The sequence below is a fragment of the Rhea americana genome, unplaced genomic scaffold (genome assembly GCF_003343005.1).
Source record: "Rhea americana isolate MKP2758 unplaced genomic scaffold, rheAme1 scaffold_53, whole genome shotgun sequence".
Lineage (NCBI taxonomy): Eukaryota > Metazoa > Chordata > Aves > Rheiformes > Rheidae > Rhea > Rhea americana.
Genome location: NW_028186679.1, coordinates 4,855,831 through 4,878,368, shown reverse-complemented (window position 1 = coordinate 4,878,368; position 22,538 = coordinate 4,855,831). Strand labels below are relative to the sequence as shown.

The 22,538-nt window shown below is 36.7% G+C and overlaps 1 protein-coding gene across 2 annotated transcripts in view; it reads left to right on the top strand.

Annotated features, from left to right (window-relative positions):
- The window catches only part of MALRD1 (MAM and LDL receptor class A domain containing 1), a 278,483-nt gene that overhangs the window by 87,183 nt on the left and 168,762 nt on the right, over positions 1-22,538 (top strand). For both annotated transcript variants that reach the window (XM_085318263.1, XM_085318262.1), the window contains 2 exons: positions 2,356-2,532; positions 5,144-5,318. In XM_085318263.1, coding sequence (XP_085174389.1) covers positions 2,356-2,532; positions 5,144-5,318 — 352 coding nt within the window. The remainder of the gene's footprint in view (positions 1-2,355; positions 2,533-5,143; positions 5,319-22,538) is intronic.

The window sequence follows — 22,538 nt, the reverse complement described above, 5'->3', positions numbered from 1 at the left end:
GAGGTTCCTCTCCGCCCAGCTCTCCAGCCTCTCCAGGTCTCTCTGAATGGCAGCACAGCCCTCTGGTGTCTCAGCCACTCCTCCCAGGTTGGGATCATCAGCAAACTTGCTGAGGAGACACTCCGTCCCCTCATCCAGGTCATTGATGAAGAAGTTGAACAGTACCTCTGTTCAACTGGGGAACTCCGCTAGCCACAGGCCTCCAACTAGACTCCACACCATTGATGACAACCTAAAAACGACTCTTTGTTGTTGTAACTCTAAGTTTATTACTACTCTTTGAGTATGAACTCTAATTCAAAACAAATTTGGTTAATACACAGTTAGTGTAAAGTGTCTGGTTGTGGAGGAAGAAAATCTTAGAAGGACAGGCTAGCCCCCCCAAACTTATTTACAAATGAGAAATGAAAATAGATTTAAAAAAAAAAAAGAAAATAAGAAGAAAGTAGCAAAGTACAGAGGGTTAGAGTTTCGAAGTTCATACATAAGAAAAAAAGATTATTTTGTTTAGAAAGATGAAAGTCCTCAGGTATAATGACAGACAAACTTGATTGGAAAGAGTTTTTGTGTTCCATAAATTTTTTTAAAGCCTTTTAGTGTTGAGAGAAATCTGAGGCATTTCAAGCTCCTACTGCCCCTATTTTAGCACCTCTGCTTCCTCCACAACATAAAAATCCTGACCAGTGACAGAAAAGTTAAAGGGTCTGTGGGAATAGCCTGCAACACAGGTAATATAAGCAGTGTAGTCTACTGGATTTAATATGAATTAGATAAGAGATATGAAGCTGGGTTCCTACGTCTCAACTCTGCAACCTGGAATTAATTRCTGGCTGTCCAGCTGGAATTGTTCCACTTGGAATAACAGATACTGACCAGGGAGAGATTGCCTGGATCACATAGTGGTACAGTCACACACATGTAATATTGAAGATATAGAAACTTGCACGTTTATTTTCAATATATCATTTGAATGCCCTAACTACAGGCTGTCCAATGACACTTGCTCTGGCCTAAATGACATTTCATTGTTGTGCAGAATGGATTATTTCCAGAGGGAAAAAGAAGGTGATTCTGTCCATAGTACTTACGATATCTCAAAATTTCTTCTGTTCTGGTGGATTAGGAGCAGGGACTCCTTTTTATTCCTGGAGAGTGTACAGCCTGTGCTGTGAAACCACTCTGGAAATTTCTTCCCTCTCCAGTTTATAACCAAATTTCCTGAACCTAGGAACATTTCACYAAAACTGATCAGAGGAGGATTCAATACATCTAAAAAATTTTAATAATAAATGCTGTACTTAAAAACTTCTGACCAATAAGGTTATTGCTATTACTGTGAGTTGTAGATAACATTTAGTATATCATCCAATTATTCCTTTAAACGGTTCCTCCTCCTTAATCTTTTGTTTGAGTCTTAGGATGTTATTAGTGTATCATTTATTTGATGTCAAAGATGTGGTTTCTACATTACAAAATAAAATATGGCTCCTGCTCCTRGGGAATTTATAATCAGTCTTAGTGTTCCAAGTCTTAAGAGAAAAAATGATTCCTTACTGGCTCAGATACATTTTCTMTCAAAAGTCTGCATATACACTTTTTAATTAACTCAGGTGCATAACTTAGGTGAATTGTGCATTACAGCTAATCATTTCATTAGAGATTAAATTTATAAAAGGACTTATACAATGAAAAGACCTTTTATGGACWATGATAGCAAAGGTTTTCAAGGGATTAGGGCTAGCCTGCAGGAAGGTGCACACGAAAGAATAAGAGGAAAAGGCAATGGATTAGAAAAAAGCTGTAATGATGTTGAATGGAACAGAAAGTAAGTGGTAGAACAAGATAATGACCTCAAAATACTTTTTTCTAATGGAAAAAAATAATTTTTCCATGATGAAATGAGAATGTAAGAAGGTTACATAGTAATCTCCACAGTCAGTTGCAGTAATCAAAGTACTGGAAAAAAATCCATTATTTTCTGAATAATGTTAGCCTTGCTTCACAGGGGAATTAATTTTTTTGTGATTGTTTTATCWGTTTCTTTTGTGTTAGTTTTTTGAAATGACTGGCTAATTTCAGCCAAATTTGAAAGACGAGTGAGAGGCTCAAATAAATTCTTTCAGGTGTTGAGGAAATGATGGTTGACTAGCATGACCAAACTAGTACTTTCCACTGGGGAAACTCAGCTATGATACATTCAGTTCAGTTCCTTCTAGGTGGCATTTGAGATATTCTACTTGGCCACCCTGCTGTATTTCTGGTAAAGCTATGCTCTTGGGGGCAAGGAGTGACTTGAGGGCAAAGAAAACTAGTCTCCCTTAATTCTGTAGGTCACTATTTTTTTCTTTTTTAAAGGAAAATTGCCAGCAATCTCTACAACTCCATCAGGAACTTCAGCTCCCGCCACGCTCCCCATGAACAATTGCACAGATGAGCAGTTTGTCTGTAGAGCCTCTGGCAATTGCATCCAGATGATCCAGATGTGTGATTTTAGGCCTGACTGCTCTGACAAATCTGATGAAGCACCTTGTGGTAAGCAAACGCTTTACTTACCTCTTGTAATTTACTATCTCATTAGTTTGTGGATATTAAACATACTGTTCTAACTACTCTATATTTATACTTTTCATTTGGTATTAGCACCTAGGTGTTGTTTTTAATGTGATTTTACTCCCCCAAAACTAGCATTATGCTTTTAAGATGGGAATCTGAGATGTTATTCATTTTCTGCCTTCTAATGACAGACTTGACATTTTATATGCTGTTTTATATGCTATTTATATGCTATTTTAACTTACTACTGCAATAGGAAAGTAATTCTTAAATCTCCCAGTGATTGGTAGCTATACATAACAATTTCTAAAATTGAGCATCGTTTCTCAAATTAAATGGCACATTTAATTTTTTTAGATGTTCACTAGTCCAAAATGGAAATGAGAATAACTGTAGTCTCATTCATGGTTGGGATACTCATCTGGGAGACTTGGGTTCACGTCCTACTTCCATGAATATTGGAAGTATTTTTATACAAAGAAACTGTGAAAATCAACTGCAGACATAAGACACTTTTGTTATCATCTCTTTGTTCCTTTGACAAGACTGATTTTGCTTTGAGATCTCCGTCTAACTGGGCAGCAAATCCTGAACTGATGAAGGAACCTAGCGTTAGGTTTCTAGCTTTCTGAGCGAAAATCCCAGCTGCTTCCCTATGGCTAAAGTATGCAGCATGGTATACTCTACAAAGAGGTCAGCGAGTTCCAGCCTGTAAACTGTTGAGAGCTCTGACATTCAAATAAGAACAGTAAATTTAGGACAATGGATGAGGTCACTACACTTTGTAGACATCTAAGAGGTTTATTAATTGCCTCTAAGTCACCACAGTTCACACTATAGCTTTTAAGCATTAATGGTTACTAACTTTTTTTTTGCCTGAAAACAGGATAATTGAAAATACTGCTGTTCGTAAACTGATTAATGAGGGGGACAGGCATCTAGAGACAGTGACCTCATCTGCTATTGCAAGCTAAATGATTCTCACTATGATTAAAACTACCTTCATTACATAGCGTGTAGGGAACTCCAACCTTCTCTCTCAGGGCTGAAGAATCAACCAGCCAGCAGGGAGTCTAATGTTACTTTTCTTATTTCTTTTGAGGGAATAACTCTGGAAGAAGTTAGGCTGATTTATAAACATCGATGGGTAATTCCCTGTAGTGTTAATAAATACCAGTCGTTGAAAACCTGCATTGAAAAGTAAATGGAGAGTCCTTTGGACAGAACATTTTTTTTTCCCTCAGAAATTTACATTGTCTTAGAAAGCATCCTTTCCTTCTGAAAGAGATGACTGTTATGGAGAATACAACTTTAAGTACTTGCTGTGTCTGAAGTCTGCAATCACTACAGCAATGATGACAATTTATCACTCAAATGACAGTACTCGGATAAGAATTTAGTATATCCTTATTGAGGGCAGAAATATGTTCTCAGGAAGTGATTTGCTTTTTCAATGGCATTTAAAATGTAATTTTATAAAATGTGAAAAAAAAAAACACAATACCATTGCTCTCATCAATGTCAGGAAGCATTGCAAATCTTTATGTGGACAACTAGCCAGATCACACTGGTTGCACTGGTTGCAGTTTGCTTCTTTACTAAAAATTTTAAAGCTATAAATCAAAACTATTTTGACATCCTCCCCCTCCTTAATCTTCCATCTGTGGTCTCCAGGAGAGGAAGCACAGGACACATTCTACTAACACAGTATAATTTACTCATACCGAAATTACCTCAGCTACACTAGCTTTTGAGCTTCACGGGTTAGAAATACGGTCTTGTTTTTCTGCATAATTCTTACAGCAGTCACTTAAAGTTATGTATTAAAATCTGTTCTAAAGTTCTGGAAAGTGACAGGGGTCATTTTGGATCACAGAGGTTAAGTTAGAGTTTCTGTAAAATGTTCCAGAAGGCATTCCAGAGAATAAATATTCRTTATGTAGAAGAAGTGAAAAATCATATTTTTCCTGAATATCCCTGTAGGAAGGATGCATTGTGAGGGAGGGACGTTAGGAAGCTCACTTTCCCTGTCCAGTCACTCAGGAACCAAAAACTGAGGCACAGGCAACTGTTTATTTGTTTATTAACAATTCTCTACTTGACACCAATTTTAAATAGCCTCATTATATGTGGCTTTCACCTATTTTGGAGACTGCTTGAAATACTTATTTGGGTTTTTTTAGTGTTCCYGTCAAGGAGTTTGTGTATAACGTACAATGAGTAGCTAATAACATCAGTCTGTAGGGCTGGAGAAAGAATCGTGCAGCAGCTCTCAGATTCAGAGCTGGTGATTTTATATGACATTTCAGTGTATTTCACATGACAGATAATTAGAACAGTCTAAAACCTGGTAGCTGCCTATGATGGTAGATACCAAGGTTTTAAAGACTTGCTGTATTTCCAAATACAGAATCTGCCTCCGAAGTAAGAACATAGAGAGAACACTATTGATATTTTATCTGGAAAGGAAATACTATGCATAATAGTTTGAAATAATATTTWTTGCCATGTTGTTTATTTTATCATAACATCAATTGATGATTCCAATTTTTTTATATAAACATGAAATATTCCCTGTTCATCTCTAAAGCAAGTGAAGTGTGCAATTTTGAAGACAAAACCCTGTGTGGATGGTATCAGCCAGCCTTAGAAGAGACAGAAACTGTTTCCATCCTTTCCACAAATGTATTCAAGTGGGGACTTGGAAGAGGAGCAAATCTCTTCCCTGGGCAAGAAAATCACAGCCCATCAACTGATCATACTACGTAAGTAAAATTTTTCAGTAATCTTTCTTGGACTGTGTGTTTAGCCACATAAGAATTGTCCCTGGGAAAAACTCAGCTCAGTTCACAGCATTGAAGCAGTATACTGGTTTATTAATGATATATAGTGTCATTAATAATGAACCCCAAAGGTTCCCTCTGTCCCAGAGTAATACATGTGCAGTCCCTCTCCCAGAGGATGTGTGGAATATAAGAACATCCCTGCTCCTTTTTATGAACGTGAGTTTTGCACATTCCTCCTATTTGGAGACGTAACTGCTCTTGACATATGTACATGCTGCTGCCTACAGCCTGCTAATGCATATGCCATGAGAAGGCACTCCTCCTTGCACCCGTACTCTCAGCCTGACAGCTGCATGAGGGCTGCTCGCAGCAGCCAGTGGAGAGGCTGCTCTGTTTGGTCTACGCAGAGGCTGCCGTACCAGAAAGGTGACTTCTGGACTGTCAAAACTAGATTTTGACTCCTGCTATTTCCAATCCAAGGTCTCTCCCTACTGTTACAAATATTCATCTTTATTTTATACTGCTATTCAAGCTGATTCTTTATTTTAATGTTTTCTTTGTAGTTCCCTGTTTCTGTTTAGTTTGACTGATGGTCATCATCTCCACTAACGTAATCAGTGTTGGGCAAATGTCCTTTCAGACACTTCCATTCACACACACACAGTGTACACTCCCTTTCCTGCTAGCTATTGCTCTCCAGGCCATTTTGCCAAGTACAAGTACCTCCACAAAGGGTCTTATGAATCCTGCTATTATTTAATAATTAACACAGTTTTGAAACAACTGTAATTAGAGTTAAATACAGTTTAGTGGATATTTGACTTTTTTTCTGATAATTTACATCACTTCATATTGCTGCCCTACCAAATCTTCCACAGTACTGCTTTTCTGTCTTTATCATTACTATTTCCAACAAGATATAACGAATTGTTATTCCTTGCAAAAATACTACTTCTAAGATCATTGATGGGAACTGTGAGTTCTGGCATCCGGAGTCGTCTCATAGAGTGCATGGAAAATAGAGCTGGGTCATATTATTCTGTTGAACTTTTTCAATGAGAAGTATAGATATGTTAATGCTGGAATATTTTGAGTTGAAATATTTCAAAACCTGGGTCTCGACCATTTTTCTGCAAATTTCTTAAATATTCAGATGACTCCTTCTGAAATGCACGAATTGATCATATTGAAAACTAAGACCACATGTATTGCCTTTTCTGTCGACATCGCAAATCTACCAGCATACCATACTTTTTGATAACAGTATCTGAAAGTTGTAAGCTTTTTAGCAGACTCTTCATGGCTAACACTTCAGTTAACAAAGTGAGTGTTTTGAAAACTCAGCCAATCTGCAAACTTCTATATCTAAATATGACTAGAAACAAGGAAATATTTGCATACATACTTTTAAAGGTTGGCTTCAAAATCTGATTCTAATTCCCTTTACATGTACTGAAGAGAAAGTATGGTAATTTTCTTTTTCACTTTAAAGGAAGCAAACAGAAAACCCTGAAAGGAATAGAACAAGTCTAAAAATTTACAGTCCATCTGACAAACAAGCTGTTTTTCAGAAGGAAACAGAAGGCGGCTTGGAAGCCTGGCTATTTGAGTCAACCAGCTCACTGTGTAGAAAATAGAATGCTTAGTTTTTACCCATTCTGCTCATTCTAGTATTTTCGACACTTGCAATAATTGTTTTCAAGTTAGAATTTTACCTAATAGTAATGGCATTGTCAAAGCATTTTCATTTACTTTTACTTTCATTTACTTCATTAACTTTTATTGTTGAAGGAAGAACATCTAATGCTTCAGTTTTGAAAGAATCACAGAATCAGTAAGGCTGGAAGGGACCTCTGGAGATCTTCTGGTCCAACCTCCCCACTCAGCAGGGTCACCTAGAGCATGTTAGACAGGGTTGCATCCAGGCGGGCCTCGAAGATCTCCAGAGAAGGAGACTCCACWACCTCTCTGGGCAACCTGKTCCAGTGCTCCGTCACTCTCACAGGGAAGAAATTCCCTCTCACGGTCAGGCAGAACTTCCTGTGCTTCAGTTTCTGCCCATTGCCTCTTGTCCTGTCCCATGGGACAACTGAAGAGAGTTTGTCCCCGTGCCCTTGACACCCTCCCTTCAGGTACTCATACACATTGATAAGATGCCTCCCCAGGCTTGTCTTCCCCAGGCTRAAGAGGCCCAGCTYTYGCAGCCGTTCCTCATAGGRCAGRTGCTCCAGCCCTCTGATCATCTTCATAGCCCTACACTGGACTCTCTCCAGTAGCTCCATGTCTCTCTTGTACTGGGGAGCCCAGAACTGGACACAGTACTCGAGATGAGGCCTCCCCAGGGCTGAGGAGAGGGRCAGGATCACCTCCCTCCACCTGCTGGCAACTAATGTACTCCAGGAGACCATTGGCCTTCTTGGCCACAAGGGCACATTGCTGGCTCATGGTCAACTTGTCATCCACCAGCACTCCCAGGTCCTTCTCTGCAGAGCTGCTCTCYAGAAGGTCAGCCCMCAGCTTGTACTGGTGCATGGAGTTATTCCTCCCTAAGTGCAGGACTCTGCCCTTCCCTTGTTGAATCTCATGAGGTTCCTCTCCACCCAGCTCTCCAGCYTSTCCAGGTCTCTCTGAATGGCAGCACAGCCCTCWGSTGTSTCAGCCACTCCTCCCACCTTGGTATCATCAGCTGGGGAGGCACTCTGTCCCCTCATCCAGGTCATTGATGAAAAAGTTGAACAGGATGGGACCCAGTACTGTGTCTTGGGAGACACTGCTAGCCACAGGCCTCCAACTAGACTCCACGCCACTGAGGACGACCCTCTGAGCTCTGCCTTTCAGCCAGTTCTCAATCCACCTCACTGTCCRCTCRTCTAACCCACACTTCCTGAGCTTCTCTAGGAGGGTGTTATGGGAGACAGTGTCAAAAGCCTTGTTGAAGTCAAGGTACACAGCGTGCACTGCTCTGCCCTCATCTCCCCAGCCAGTCACTTCATCAGAGAAGGCTCTGAGATTGGTTAAGCAGGATTTCCCCTTGGTGAATCCATGCTGGCTACTCCTGATCACCTTCTTTTCCTCTGTATGCCTGGAGATGACATCCAGAATGAGCTGTTCCATCACCTTTCCAGGGATRGAGGTGAGACCTACTGGCCTACAGTTGCCTGGGGAAACCTTCAGAGGTTTCTGCTCCATCAGTGAGAATTTCTGAATCAGTTTTGGATTCTATATAGTTTCTTTATGATAATTGCTAGCTCCTGAAAATATTCATTCGATTTGACTCAAAGAGAAAGAATTAATTTTTCTTCACTGAGATTTGACCTTACCTAGTTTAAAAAATATAAGAAATATACTTTTAAAAAAAGAATTAAAGCAATTTATACTCCAGTTAAAAATAATAGTTAAGATATATTGAGTCAAAATTCATAAATATGACTAGCAGATGTATTTTTAAGTACAGACTACTTACAAAGTCATACTTCAACTCCATCAAATAAGGAGCTTTCTATAAAGCATTAGAGATGCTCAAAAACATGAATGGAAAAATACATGCCTATTTCAAGTGGTAGGTATGTTTACTTTCTGTGGCAATAGACACAGAGTACATAAATGGATCTCAATTTGAAAATAAGCAAAGGAACTGCTGTATTGCTACTAGTGTAAAATGAGAATTATATTATAGTGTTATCACTTTAAAAGAATCAGTTTAATATGTTACAGTTGGATTGAATACTTAATTAAAATTACCTTATGTTTCTACTGAAAAATCCAAATACAAAAATCCTCATTCAGSAACAGCAAAAAAGAATTTCATTACTATGCAGTTATTTGGATCTCTAGATTTTGTACATGAAAGAAGCTGAATTCCATTAAAATAAAAAACTTAAATTAGCTGTCACATCTTAAACTGACTGCTTTATAATTGTTATATATTAGCTGATACAAGCACCATATTTATCCTTAGTAAATCCTTTCACAGCATTTCTACTACAGACATGCATTGGTACAGTGATATATGAAATTGTATTATTGTTTTTCAACAGATTTGGGGGAATTTGATGCAACTAACTGTAGATTGAAAAGGACTGTTATATAGAGAAAGGGAATGATCTATAAAGTTGCAGATTTTAGACAACTCCAAAATGTATTGCTGTTGTTGTGATGTTTCACATTAGATGTAATTTAGTTTTGCTGTTTCCTCACTCCCCTTGTTTATTAGACTATAGAGCAGAATGAGAGCATGAGGCTTCCGTACTATAGCAGGAAATATAGAGTAGTGCTTTTGTTGAATTGAAACACAGAAATATTATATATATTTTCCATCCATTTTTTCCCCAAAATTTCCATAAATATAGATGAGAAAAGCTGTAATACTGTATCCTGTGTATTTTCATATTATAGTAAAACACACAGAAGTATGGGTAGAAACGATCAGATTCATCCTAATGCAAGAACATACTACAGGGCAGTTTATAATTACTTCTTTGAGCAAACTACCTACAAATAGCCGAGACCCAAACCATCTGCTTCCTATGCAACACACATCTGGGCCGGCCTCACCTAGACTGACAAACTGTGAAGTGCAGGTAGGAGCCTTTGAACCTGTAATTGCATTAATTGAGCGAAACTAATGACTTCAGAAACAGAGGGCAGAACAACTTCTGCCTGCATATCTGTCCCAAGGCTATGTGAATAGCAGCCGTTACCGGAGTATTCCCGGCAGCCCAGCTGTCCTTGGCTTGGCTGCAAACTGACTGACACAGATTTTGCGGAGAGCTAGGTAGCACTGGCGTTGTGCGGTGAAATGACCACGACGCGTATATGAAATTGGAGCTCTTAAAGCGTTCTTTTAGTACTGCTTAGCAGCTGGGACTTTCCTATTTCAAGTAGGCTTCTAAATGCTCTAGTGGTGAAAGTATTAATTAGTAAACCTTAAGTGTACAGATGTCAGCAAATGGATAACTACCTATGTTGATTTTATTTGAAAGTGATTAGTGATGCCGTGATTTTTTTGAAATTGGTAGTGATATCTGGATATGATTGTTACTTGAAAACACTGTAAACACTTGATATGATAGTTCACACCCAAATATGTTGTCAAAATGGCTGACCAAAGGGATATGAAACCAAAATTCTAAGCTCACATGATAATTATTACTGTGTAATTGTAGCTCACTTGACAACTGCATGTTTAGCACACATCTCACTTTTGTGTCTGCTTTTCAGACAATCACTATCAAAATTTAGCATAGACAAATTTATACAAAAATTAGAGACCAAAATAATATATTTAATCCCAGCAATTTTCACCAGTCAAGAATTATTTTAAAGCTGAGAGTCTAAGAGCTTCAAAATAGATGAAAAGAATTATAGTCCCACAGGAAATCACTCATGTAAAAATTTTTGGAAAAGAGAAAGTTAACTGTAGCTATGTGGGGAGGTTCAACAATAAAATGAAAATGCAGAGGGGATACACGGCACTTCTATTTTTTATCCTTATACTTCATTGCATGTCCAAATCCCCCTTGTTCTGTGCTGTTGACCCTGACAGAGGTGAGATRATAACACTAGCACTGAAGTGTACATTGAAACACGTTTTTGAGTACATTGCAAATGCTACAGTCTCCACAGTGGCAAAGTTCACTTGAGGAATGCTTTGTGTAAAGGGGACAGCGCTCTGATCAGCTCTGAGCTGCAAAGCATTGCACATGTGATGTTGAGACAGGCTTACATGCACAAAGTTTCGTTTGCAGCGTCCATGGCTGATGGTATGTATTGACTCTAAAGGTAAAGTTTTCTTTGTATAAAAAGGAAGATTGAGAAAGGAGAAAGAAGAACTATCCCTCATGCCAGCCACAAAGAGAAGCACTAGATTTCTTGAAGTATGTCCTTGGCAATTCATTCTGTAATCATAGGAATTTTTCAGAGAATAATAGTTCAGATAATCAAGGTTCAGAAAACTGAGATTTTCCTCTGCAGTCTTTTATGAACAAAGTGCAGCTTAGTATAAGCTTGTTCTCTAAGTGGCTGTTCAATATGGACTAATTTGTGCAAGTACTTCATGGAAGTATTAGTAAAGTATCACAGATGATAAAACACTTTGTACTCTGGTAAATATCTGTATGACAATAAGGTAGCAAGATCAACACTATTAGACATTAGATACTAAGCAAAAATGTAGGTACTGAGGAGTTTTCTACAGTCAAGTGCAATTTTATATTGTACTGTAACGCAGAAAATGGCTAATTAAAACTAATGTCCATCATGATTAGAAGTTGTGGTAGTGTTTTCACCTCCGACTTGGTCACTTGAGAAGGAGATTCACTCATTGTTTCTTTTTGCCTTCAGACTCAGAGGATTTGCAGAGATATGACAGAATGCTAATGAGGTTTGGCAGGTTCAGAGGACCCACAGAAAAGCCATGAATTAATCTCAGCTCTGTGTCGGTTAGAAGCCATCTGACTACAACATCCAATAGAGAAAATCTAACTAATTGTTGTGTTATGACCAAAACATGGAATCTTTCATCTCTCATGGCATTTGTTTTGTGTAGTGTTTGGTATGCTGCAATGCTTTTAAGTCTTACTGATGAATCTTGACAGGAATCTCTAAGAACAGTGACACTGACAGAATACAGCAAGGAAGGAAAAAGGGATTAGGCTGAATAATAACCTACTAATCTTTGCCCTACTCTTCAACTATAATGGCTCTTACTGTTTGCAGCTAAGTTTATTGGGCTTTAGTTCTGGATATCAGTCATTCTCTGATTCTTCTCTTTCTCTTTCTCTTTCTCTTTCTCTTTCTCTTTCTCTTTCTCTTTCTCTTTCTCTTTCTCTTTCTCTTTCTCTTTTTGACTCAAGCCAACAAGACAGTTTCTGTTGTTAAAGGAACTCATGCTTTATGCACTTTTAAAGACACACATGTACAGCTCAGAGAGTTTGGAGACTTGCAAAATCCGCAAATGCATAATTCATACAGAAAGATGCAACTGTATTTACAGGAGTGCACAATGACATGTTTTGTCTGAGCAAGAAATCTGTTTTCTGAAGCAGCGCTTCCAAAATGTTCTGTTGATCTAATGTGAGAATGAACATAGGATTCAAAATGTTTAATCAAATTGGTGATCCATACAGCATTGTGCACTTTCCTCCCTGACTGTAGTCTGTGCGTCCGTGCCGTAGTTCAGGTGTGATTAGAGCTGATACGGATACACCTACTCCAGCTTTCTTTCAGTAACCTATTTTATTAACCTATGTATCCGATAGCTGTGGTATGGCAGTGTGGCACTCAGCTCAGTTTGCAAAACTGTCCCGAGAGGCTAAGCAGAGACTTGAGTGGATGCACCTCTTCTCACTCACCTCTTCTGCTGCGATTATACAGTATCGCTAACTGCTCCAAAGTTCCTAATTTACACTGATAGGCAGCCATTTCCCAGTCTGTTCTGCAAGTACAGACTTGCCCTTTGTATTCTTTTCCCCATAGTTAAACAACTGCCAGATGAGTCTACAAAAAGTAATTAAGCCTCATTTATAAAATTCCAGTTTCTCCTGTAAAGCACTGTTAAAAATTTCCTTTGGACTGCTTAGATGTGCTTTTTGTTTTAATTTTTTTTTTTTCTATCAAGAGATTCTTTTGATCTTTTAGCAAGGGATACATTAACAATGCACAGAGCAATGAAATTCTTATACACCTTCTTTTTTTTCTTGAATTTCTTTTAAAAAAATCTCTGAACAAGTTCTACTGTGTAATCAGAGCCTCTGCTTTGTAGAGGCAATCCCCAAAGCAGCTCAAATGTGTTTAAAATGTATGGAATTATTTTTAAAGGACTGATGGGCATTAACAGAAAGCTATCTGCATTCCAAAAAAAAGAAAAAAAAATAGTAATTCCTGAGAAGAAATATCTTCCTGAAGGCACAAACCAAACCTCAGTGCAATATGCCACATCAAGTACTCACTACATCAATTCTGTGTTTGTCATTTTACGTGGATGGGTGTCTGAGGAGTTAGACATATTCCACCATAGTATATTTATTTTGGACTTGTTATTGCTTTCTGTTTAGGTTGTGCTTTTTTTTTTTTTTTTTTTAAAGTAAGAATTGCTTGGAGATGTTGTGAAATTATTAGCAGTGCATGTAAAATGAGTCTTTTAGCGATGGAGAGTACTGTGAGTACTATAGATAGTTACATTTAAACATAAGAGGAGCTTTATGTAGTGCTTTTACACTCCATAGATCTGTTCTCAAAAGTATTATTTCTTTATACAAGTCTGTGTGTGTGTGTGTGTGTGTGTGTGTGTGTGTGTGTTTATCTATATATCCTTCTCACTTGGGAACCTTATCTACAATGAAGTGAAAAATGGAAAATTAAATCTCAGAGGCTCCACAGATCTCTCCAAGAACAGGTTTATAGTACTCGCCAAGAAATTGGAAAATGAAAGGAAGGGGATGTTTTCTCTATGTAAAGAAGAGTTTATTTAGCGTATTCTCACATATATATGTATCACAGGCTCTGTCCTAGTTTGTGTTTATATGCATGCAATTCTTGTGATTCTTCTCAAACTGAACTGGTGTACACTAGATCTGAATAAAGACTTGAGTAAACTAAAGAAATAACAAAATAAAAATCTTGAATTGCACTGAGCAGACCACATCAGATATGCTCCTGCCTTGAGAGTATCAAGTAGCATAAAGATGATTTTAAGAGTAAGAAATTTTATTCTTTAATATCCTTACTCTCCAAAGCTGGAGCTGTCAAATCAAATTTATGTTATGGACAGTACCGGCTATTGGGCAAGTTGATCTAAAATCAATATTTCTGGTCCATTCATCCCCTGTAAACTAAAAAGAGACTTGTGACTGTTCTCATTTTGTTTTATATTCAAAACCTCCAATTAATTCAGCCATTTGAGCAAAATTCCTAAGTGACTGCAATATTGAAAACAAAGAATATATTGACAGTTACAGTTGCTGACCTAGAAATAGGTAGAACTATTAGCCAGGCACTATGTTTCTTTAATCTTACTATATGAGTGCAAATACGTCTATGTTTTCTACATTTACACAACAGTGGTTCCTATAACTATAGCTTTCCTTAAAATCTGTCATTTATTTCTGACTATCCCCTAAAATAGTTTCATTTGTGGCTACTGAAGGCAGTCATTTGATAAGAAGTTATAACGATATATCATATATAAGTCCCAACTAATCATATATAAATCTTATACAACAAAAATGGATTTAACTTTTATATGGTTATATTAGTACACATATTCTCTTGTTTTTTCCCTGAGAATTTCTGAGAATATCTAGCATCTCCTCTGGCTACCTCCAGTAAATAAAGTGTGGATGGCTGCAGTGCACAAGACACAGTGTGTAAGGTTTCTATACTCTTCTCCTGTCCCTTTAGAATTGGAACCATAAATTCAACTACGAATATCAGATRATTCCACAGGCATTTACAAAAACTGAGCCATCTTCCATGATTAAGTCTGGAGTATTATCAGACTTCAGCTTTATATTATCTTTTGGCTTGTCATAATCCATTTGTCAGTGTCTGCTTCTGTCTTTTGTGCCAAAGTTCAGATATGTATATGGAAAAATAATCTACAAGCATACATAGTTGTCAGAGTAATTTAGTTAAAACATATTAATATAGCCTGAAGCAATGTGTTGATAAAGAAAGCACCCTGAAGACAATGAAGATGGTGCATTTTTTCTTTTTGGTAAAGCAATCTCTACACTGTATTTAAAGAAATCGAAACAAATATTGTAATTTTTTTGAGGAAAAAAATTGAGGTGAAAAGTGTAGTGAAAATGTAATTCCAAGTTCTGCACAATTCATTGGGGAAAAAATGTATTAATATTACTTGTGTGTCCAACTTAAATATGTAGCTGTGAAATACTAATTACTTGCAAGTATAAACTAATGGTCAAAAGTTTTCTGCAGGGTGATATCAGATAACTAGTCCATTCCAAGTAGTTGTAATTTAATCAAAATTGGGTTTGCACAGAAAAAGGGAGCTTACTCAAATATTTTTAAACTCTATTATGATGCCAAATAATGGGATTCATTTTATGATGAAAATAGATTAATCTGTGAAGAGGTTATTCCTTGTTCATGAGAAAGCTGTTGCTAGTACATTTTCTTTCTGGAATTCATATTCTTTTTTCTAAAACATTGACATCAATTGAATTTATACTGCAAAATTTATGTAGTATAACTTGTATCATGGTGAAAGAACTTAGCACTTCTTTGGAGCATATTTGTTTTAGAATTTTGAGTCCAAGAATTTGATAATAAATACAATGCAGTCTGATTTAGTGAAAGAATTCCTCCTCGCATATACGGTGATTTTCTTTGAAACTCCTTTCCAACTTTAGTGTCAAATTACAGGTCTCAGTATGTGGCTTGTGATTTGATGTTTCAGTTTCAGTTACAGTTAACTGCTGAAACTCAGTACTTTACTTTTGTGCCAAAGTTTAGATAGGTTAGAAAATTTTGTCTCTAGCGCTTTGCATTAACACCATTGGACCTAATCCAATTTTAAATGTGTTTAGGAGAAGGTGCTGACCCTGAGATGTTAGCTGGGAAATCATGGGAGATCAAAGAATCTTCCTCAAAGAGACTAGTCTTTCACAGTAACAGACGAAAATAATTTTGCATAGCAACTTTGGCATGCAATACAATCAGTAAATAATGAATAATGCAACAGAGATAGAAAGCAGCAAATCTGTATGCCTTGATATATGTAGGCAAATAAAGATTATGTAAATATAGATGCAAATAAAAAGTGTAAAAAGAAGAAAGAGTGATGCTTACATTAAAGAGAAAAGAGAATCTTAAAGAAGAGTGATTTTCCTGTCCCTATTAGCGCATAAACCTTACTTAGTTCTGTAACTAAGCTTCAGGAAGGCTCGAGTATGAGAACAACCTCTGGACGAACATTGGTTCAAGGACAAAGAATGTAGTTGAGGCACTGGAGGTTTTTTTAGTATATTAATAAAGTAAAATAGCTTAACTAGTATAAACTAGTTGTATATAAGCTTACTTTTAATATAAATTTCAATAAATTAAAACTTAAATTTATTAGCTACTTAGYACTCAAGATTTTTTTTGTTTTTTTTTCTGAATCTTGCCTCTGCTGGATAGCCCTGGCTCATCTGCTCCCCAGTTCTGATGTTTTCTGATCTTGTAGCTTCTACTTAGTCTAACTAGTGCTGAATTGTCCTAACCTACCATAAGTAGTTGCTCATATATGCTCATATACTATAGGTACTAAACTATTACTTGTATTCTTGTATTATTCTATCTAGAATTGCTTATCRTATAATATTTCTTGTAATAGCTGTTGCTAAACACTGTATTCAGGCCTACTAAGGGAAGTAGGATTTAGTGATTAGATTACAAGACATATGAAATAAACAGAATATTAAAGTTTTAACTAGACTCTAGAAGCATAATCCTGACCCCAAAACAATGAAAAAAACTCAAGTCTATTGACATCCAACAGTTAACTGTCTATAAACACTGCCAAAGGATGGCTTCTGCACCAGGAAACAGTTCTGTTATGTCCTTTGTTGCCTTCTAGAAAATTTCCTTCCACTTGGTTATAATATGACAATTACATTTTTTGATTCTGAGTTCTTTATGCATGTGTGTTAAATATTTGTGCAGGGTGACTGTATAACATCCCTTTTCAAATCACAGTAGAAGAACTTAGTTTCTTGGAAATTAATTCCGTCTGATCTTGAATTTGTCACATATTGCTTAAGGTGGAGATCTACATTCTTGACCACCATTTACTTTCAGTTCCTTTTTAATGACTTCAAAATTTTACAGAATGCTGGAGCCTATGATATTTTATTCTTTTCTTTCTAGATGTTAAATACAGGTTTGAATTATTGCCTGTTGAAAACTTATTAATAGTTAAGCAGTTTGAAGGATTCAGTGGAGAAAAACTTCCTGTGATGCATGCAATAGAATTAATTAGGTTATTGGAGTTCATATTGTCGTCTAAGATTACTGAAAGTTACACGTCATAACATTTTAATTTTTCATATAGATTCTTTTTCTGCAATAATATCTTCATCGCTGCAATTCTTTATTCTGGATAGCACTTTACAGAAGCTAACGAATATGTTATGTGCAAGTCATTCATTGCAAGATTGGGGCTGTAAAAGATCTGTTCACATATTACGATCTGTAACAGGACATCCTATATCATATGCAGAGTATAAGGAATCAAATTATTTCTTGTGCAGACGTTAAATATCTACCAAACACAGATGTTAAAGAAACAAGTTAATATTTGTCTTATTCTTTTCATAAAGCTTGTCATGAGCTGGCACGCTTCCTTCAGGTTCGTGGACATTATATGTTTTCACTAAAATATTGACAGCTATCCACAGACTTCTTCTTAAATTATGTGTGACCTTTTGGCTGAAATAATGCATGTAATGGTCAGTGCATTGAGTAGCTGTTGCCCAGAGTACGAGGAAGGCAAAGAGTGCTCARATACTAAGCCGTTTTCCCTTCCTGATCACAAATTTTTTCACCACCTTTTTGTGATTTCTCTAGGCAAATGCAATACTGAGGGAACTACTAAGGTTTTTGTTTTTACTTCAGAAGCTTTACACTTTTATGAGTGCATTTCTATATTGTTCCTACTCTCTTTTTCAATAGTTGTTTCCCACTTTAAAGCTTATTTCAAATAAATGGAGCTATACGCACAATATGTACACTACTTTCCCATTTTACGATTGATCTGAGAAGTTACCTTATATTTACATACTAAAGATTAAGCCTAGCTTATTTCTCCATTTCTTTGTGAATACTGTCATAATAATGATTTTTGGAGGCTTTATATTTCTATTGCAACCTTCATCACAAATGCTAGAAAGTGTAAAAGGTCCTTTTTAAAGACTTGAAATATAGACTTTTATTTTGTCTCTACTTATTTTTTTACCAGAATTTTCGTAGCATATGGTCCCTGACACTATAAGCAAGAAAGAACGAGAAAGTTTTAACTCCCTCTTAGCTTATGAAACAATAATGTCAGAATGTTGCTCAGAAGTCTTTGATGAAATATTTTCTAACTAGAATCCCAACTAAGCTGAACCTGAAATTYTCTTGAAAACACCTTAACTTTGGTAAAACTTCTGGCAGATGATTACCTAAGTTCTTGGAGGAGAGGGAATAGACAGAGTAGAAAAAATACTGACCTCCCTCAGCCCCACTGCTCCAATACAGGGTTCATGGGATGTGGTAAATGCAAATTGAAGCCACTGCCTTGAYCGATTCAAACCATGAACGTAAGCTTTGATGGCCTACATTCTGCTGCTATGTCCAGTACCTCACGATCCTGCCACTTTTGTCAGGAGAGTGCTGTTTTTCATACYATCTAGAGCCCTACTGCTTTTGACCTTTTGTCGGGGATTTCCGCTTGCGTGGAAACCCACAACAGCCAGGACACTCTGACTAGACAGACCCTAGACAGATTGTGTTGGAGAATCACGGTTTAGATGCATAATAACTTCAACACGTCTGTGGGTCTCTGACTTGCTATATAAATGCTACACAGTGTTTACGGACATATATATCCAGGAAAAATAAAATGAATATGGGAGCTGCTGCTTTCTGGATTTCAACATTTCTAGTACACTATGCAGATCATTCGGGTGCTTATTCCTCTAAGGAATTTTCATTCTCTTATTTGCCTCYTTTTTTAAATTCTTATTATTGTTGAGAATTGGAAAGAAATCAGAACTCACTTATGAAATGAAGATGTTATTTTCCAGCTAGATCTAGTTTTCATTCTAAGTGAACACCAGAGAAAATGCACATTTGATAAGTCCATCTAGGCACTTAAATYAGAGATTCTCACACATTTTGTGGGAGTTACATTGATGAATTTACACATTCAAAACCTGAGAGATTCCTATGTTATTTGAATTTTTAAGTTAGGTATCCATCACTAAATTAAATCAGATCTTTCCCTCAGTGCTAATTTCCAGTTACTGTATTCAGTTCCCTTATGCTCTCCTGAATGCTTGACGGGGAAGTACAGCTAGGACACTTCTATRTATGCCTGCTAATGTGTATTAAAAGCCACTTGCAACTTTAATTGTTAACAAAATCGTAGTATGAAAATATAGCCCAGTTGCTTATTTTGAAATATGTACATCCATTAAAATATTGGTATTTACCCTTTGAAATTAATTAGGATTATTGCAGTGTTATAGGAATTTCTGTAATAGGGAATACTCATCGTACAGAAGTAAAATTAATTACTTTCAAAGGGTAAATATCAAATTTTAATGACATCTATTGTGGCTGCCAATGTTTTAAGAGGCTTTCTATGGGCTAATTTTCCAAACAAGCCTGGGATCTTCCAGCCCTCTTTCCTGATAGGGCAGCCTGTATATTAACCTGAATTTCAGCCYTTATATAAGCACTGTGTGCAAGGCCAGGTTTGCTTGCTCTTATACACATGGAAAAAATATTTCTTTAGCAGTTGTTCCATTGGGCTGGAGGTCTCATTTGAAAAAAAAAAATGAGGTGGGGAGTGCTTATTTGGAAGCGTACTACTGGCTGGTTTAAAACATGTATTGACCAGTTCTAAAGAAATCTTATACTACCTTGACAGACTGAATAGAGGATTGCATGTATGTTGACTGACTCTGCTACAAAAGACATATCCATAGAGGGTACAGGCAATCTAGTATGTCAACCACATGTAAACAGARTTTCTTATTGCTTCCTCCAAGCTCTTCCCCCCGAAGCAGTGTGCATTTCCCTGTAAATCCTTTGCAGGTTGCTATACCAGCCAGTGGAAYGAATTCAAGACAGCGATTGCTTTGCCCTGTGAGCAAGTTAATATTAGCTACATGCACTAGAAAAAGCTTTCCTCTTAACAACATGGATATGCCAAAATTATTTCAGTTTTGCAATTGTAAGTGCAAGGACTTCCATGATAGGCATGAAGGTTATGTACATGGGGATGCTGTACACATTTATCCAGCCCCTTCTGGTCTCTCCATTTCCCTTACTCCTTCACATTCCCTTAGTGTTCCTGTAACCGCATACTCCCCCACTGTTTAATGAGCTAGCACTCAGTCAAGTGTATCACCCACAGGACTTTAATAAGGTTTACTATTTTTAAATATAACTTTATGGCAMAGAGTGAAGCAAGGGCCAAAAAATCCCAATGGCATTTCCTTTCTTAGAATTTAATATGGGGCCAGAAATACCTAGATGGAGTGAATCACATCACTGTGATTTTGGTCTGCCTTCAGCACAAAGACTGATCTGACAGAACAGCAAATAAGAGACGGACGTCTGCATTTCCTCATAGTGCTGATTGTACTCCACTTACTGATTCAAACTAATCTCACTGGAGGCCTGAACTAAATGCGGAATATTATGGGAAGTATGAGGGGTATAGGTGCTACTGCATTTCGGAGCCCTTTATCATTCTGCTTCACAATTTTTACTTAGCCTTCTTGAATTTTGTTTTAAATATGCCACTTACARGCCACTGAAGGTATGAGTTCCCAGTTGAGAGTAAATTTTGAAGTTTAAAATATTTTTGCAAACCTGGAGAGAAGCAGTATTCTTTTATATTCAAGAAAGACTCAGACAGAAAACTCAGAGCCAAGGATAATAACAAACTGAAAATTACTGAAATTACTATATTGAAATAGCAGCCTTTTTCAGCAGAGAGGAGAGCAATAACCTAAGAGAATATACCAGATAGAAACTTACTTGAAATACCTGTGACTACKTGACTGTCACTGTGTTACAATGTCTGTGATTTTCAAAGGATCATCTCTTTTACTACATGTAGCCAATTAGGAAAAGCTTTTTTAACAAAAATGCTTCTTTTTTAGTTTGGGATTATTTTTTACCTAAACGTCCTAATGTTTGCATACATTTTACTSTATTTTGCACTTATATTCTGTAATAGTTTATTTCTGAACATTTAGGCTACTCTCCCAGGTATGGTGTGAGTATATAGAGTAATTATAAAGCTGTGTAAGTCATCAGCATAGAGTGATTAAAAAAAATAAAAAAAAGAAATTTCAGTCACTTCTCTCTTCTACTTCTAAATGAAAAGAAAAATAAGGTTGTGAAGAAGATTCTCTTTTCTCCAGATCATTCCTCTTGCCTCTGGAATACCACCAGACTGATACCTCTTGGCTTTATAAGCAGTCCCCGGTGATTTTACTTGTAACTCTCTGAACTACACCAGGTGAAGGTCTGGCCCCACATTTTAAAATTTATTTTTCAAACAAATTTTTCCTCCTTCAAAAATATCTATTTGTATATGGTAAGATTTTATGTTAATAAACTGTAAACTGTTGGGAATTTCTGTTGTAAGAAAATAAGATATTTCCATAGAATAACTTGTTATACTTTATGAGTGGCAGTAGAAATGTTAACCCTGATCATGACTACTACTCTCCTGTAGTGTGCTTATTTCTATCCAAGAATATGTGCATGAGCAACCCCTCACACACTACTGAGCTTTTATATAAAATCTTCATTTTTTCAGTTGTCAATCATATATGTATATATATATATATATATATATATATAAATATCATGCCATCAAATTAAGATGTAAGAAACTATCTGCAAAATATGCATTTCCTGCATAAGTTCTTTCATTTTATGGGTCCTTTAAGTGCTTCACTTTAAATTTAAAGGACAAATGTATTACTATTTTAGACCTATGAAATATATTTTCTAGCTAAAGAGAAGTTGTGGGGATAATTCACGCTTTTGCCTTTTTACATTTGGGGAGGTTTTGCACACACATCTTTCCCAATATCTGCAAATACAATTCTCTCATTCTTGCATGCTACATAAGGTTTTGCATAACGCAAACAAACGCATAATGACTTCAGAAATGTGCTGCTGCTGGTTAACTAATAAGTGTGCTGACCTCGTTTTAAACAGAAGTATTGGTACTGCATGTTGCCCTGCTGGAGGAAGCACCCTGGGATTTCTGTACCAAAATGTTTTCTATTACCAAAATTGACTACTATTTTCAACTACCCAAAGCATTTTCTGTAGTTTGATATGACCTTAACATTTGTCTTTTTAACCTTTTTTTCTAATGGGGAGATCTGAGGGAGATCTACTTCTGAGGGGGGGAAGCAATGTCTTATGTAACAAGAAATGTTAAAAAAATACAGATTTGCA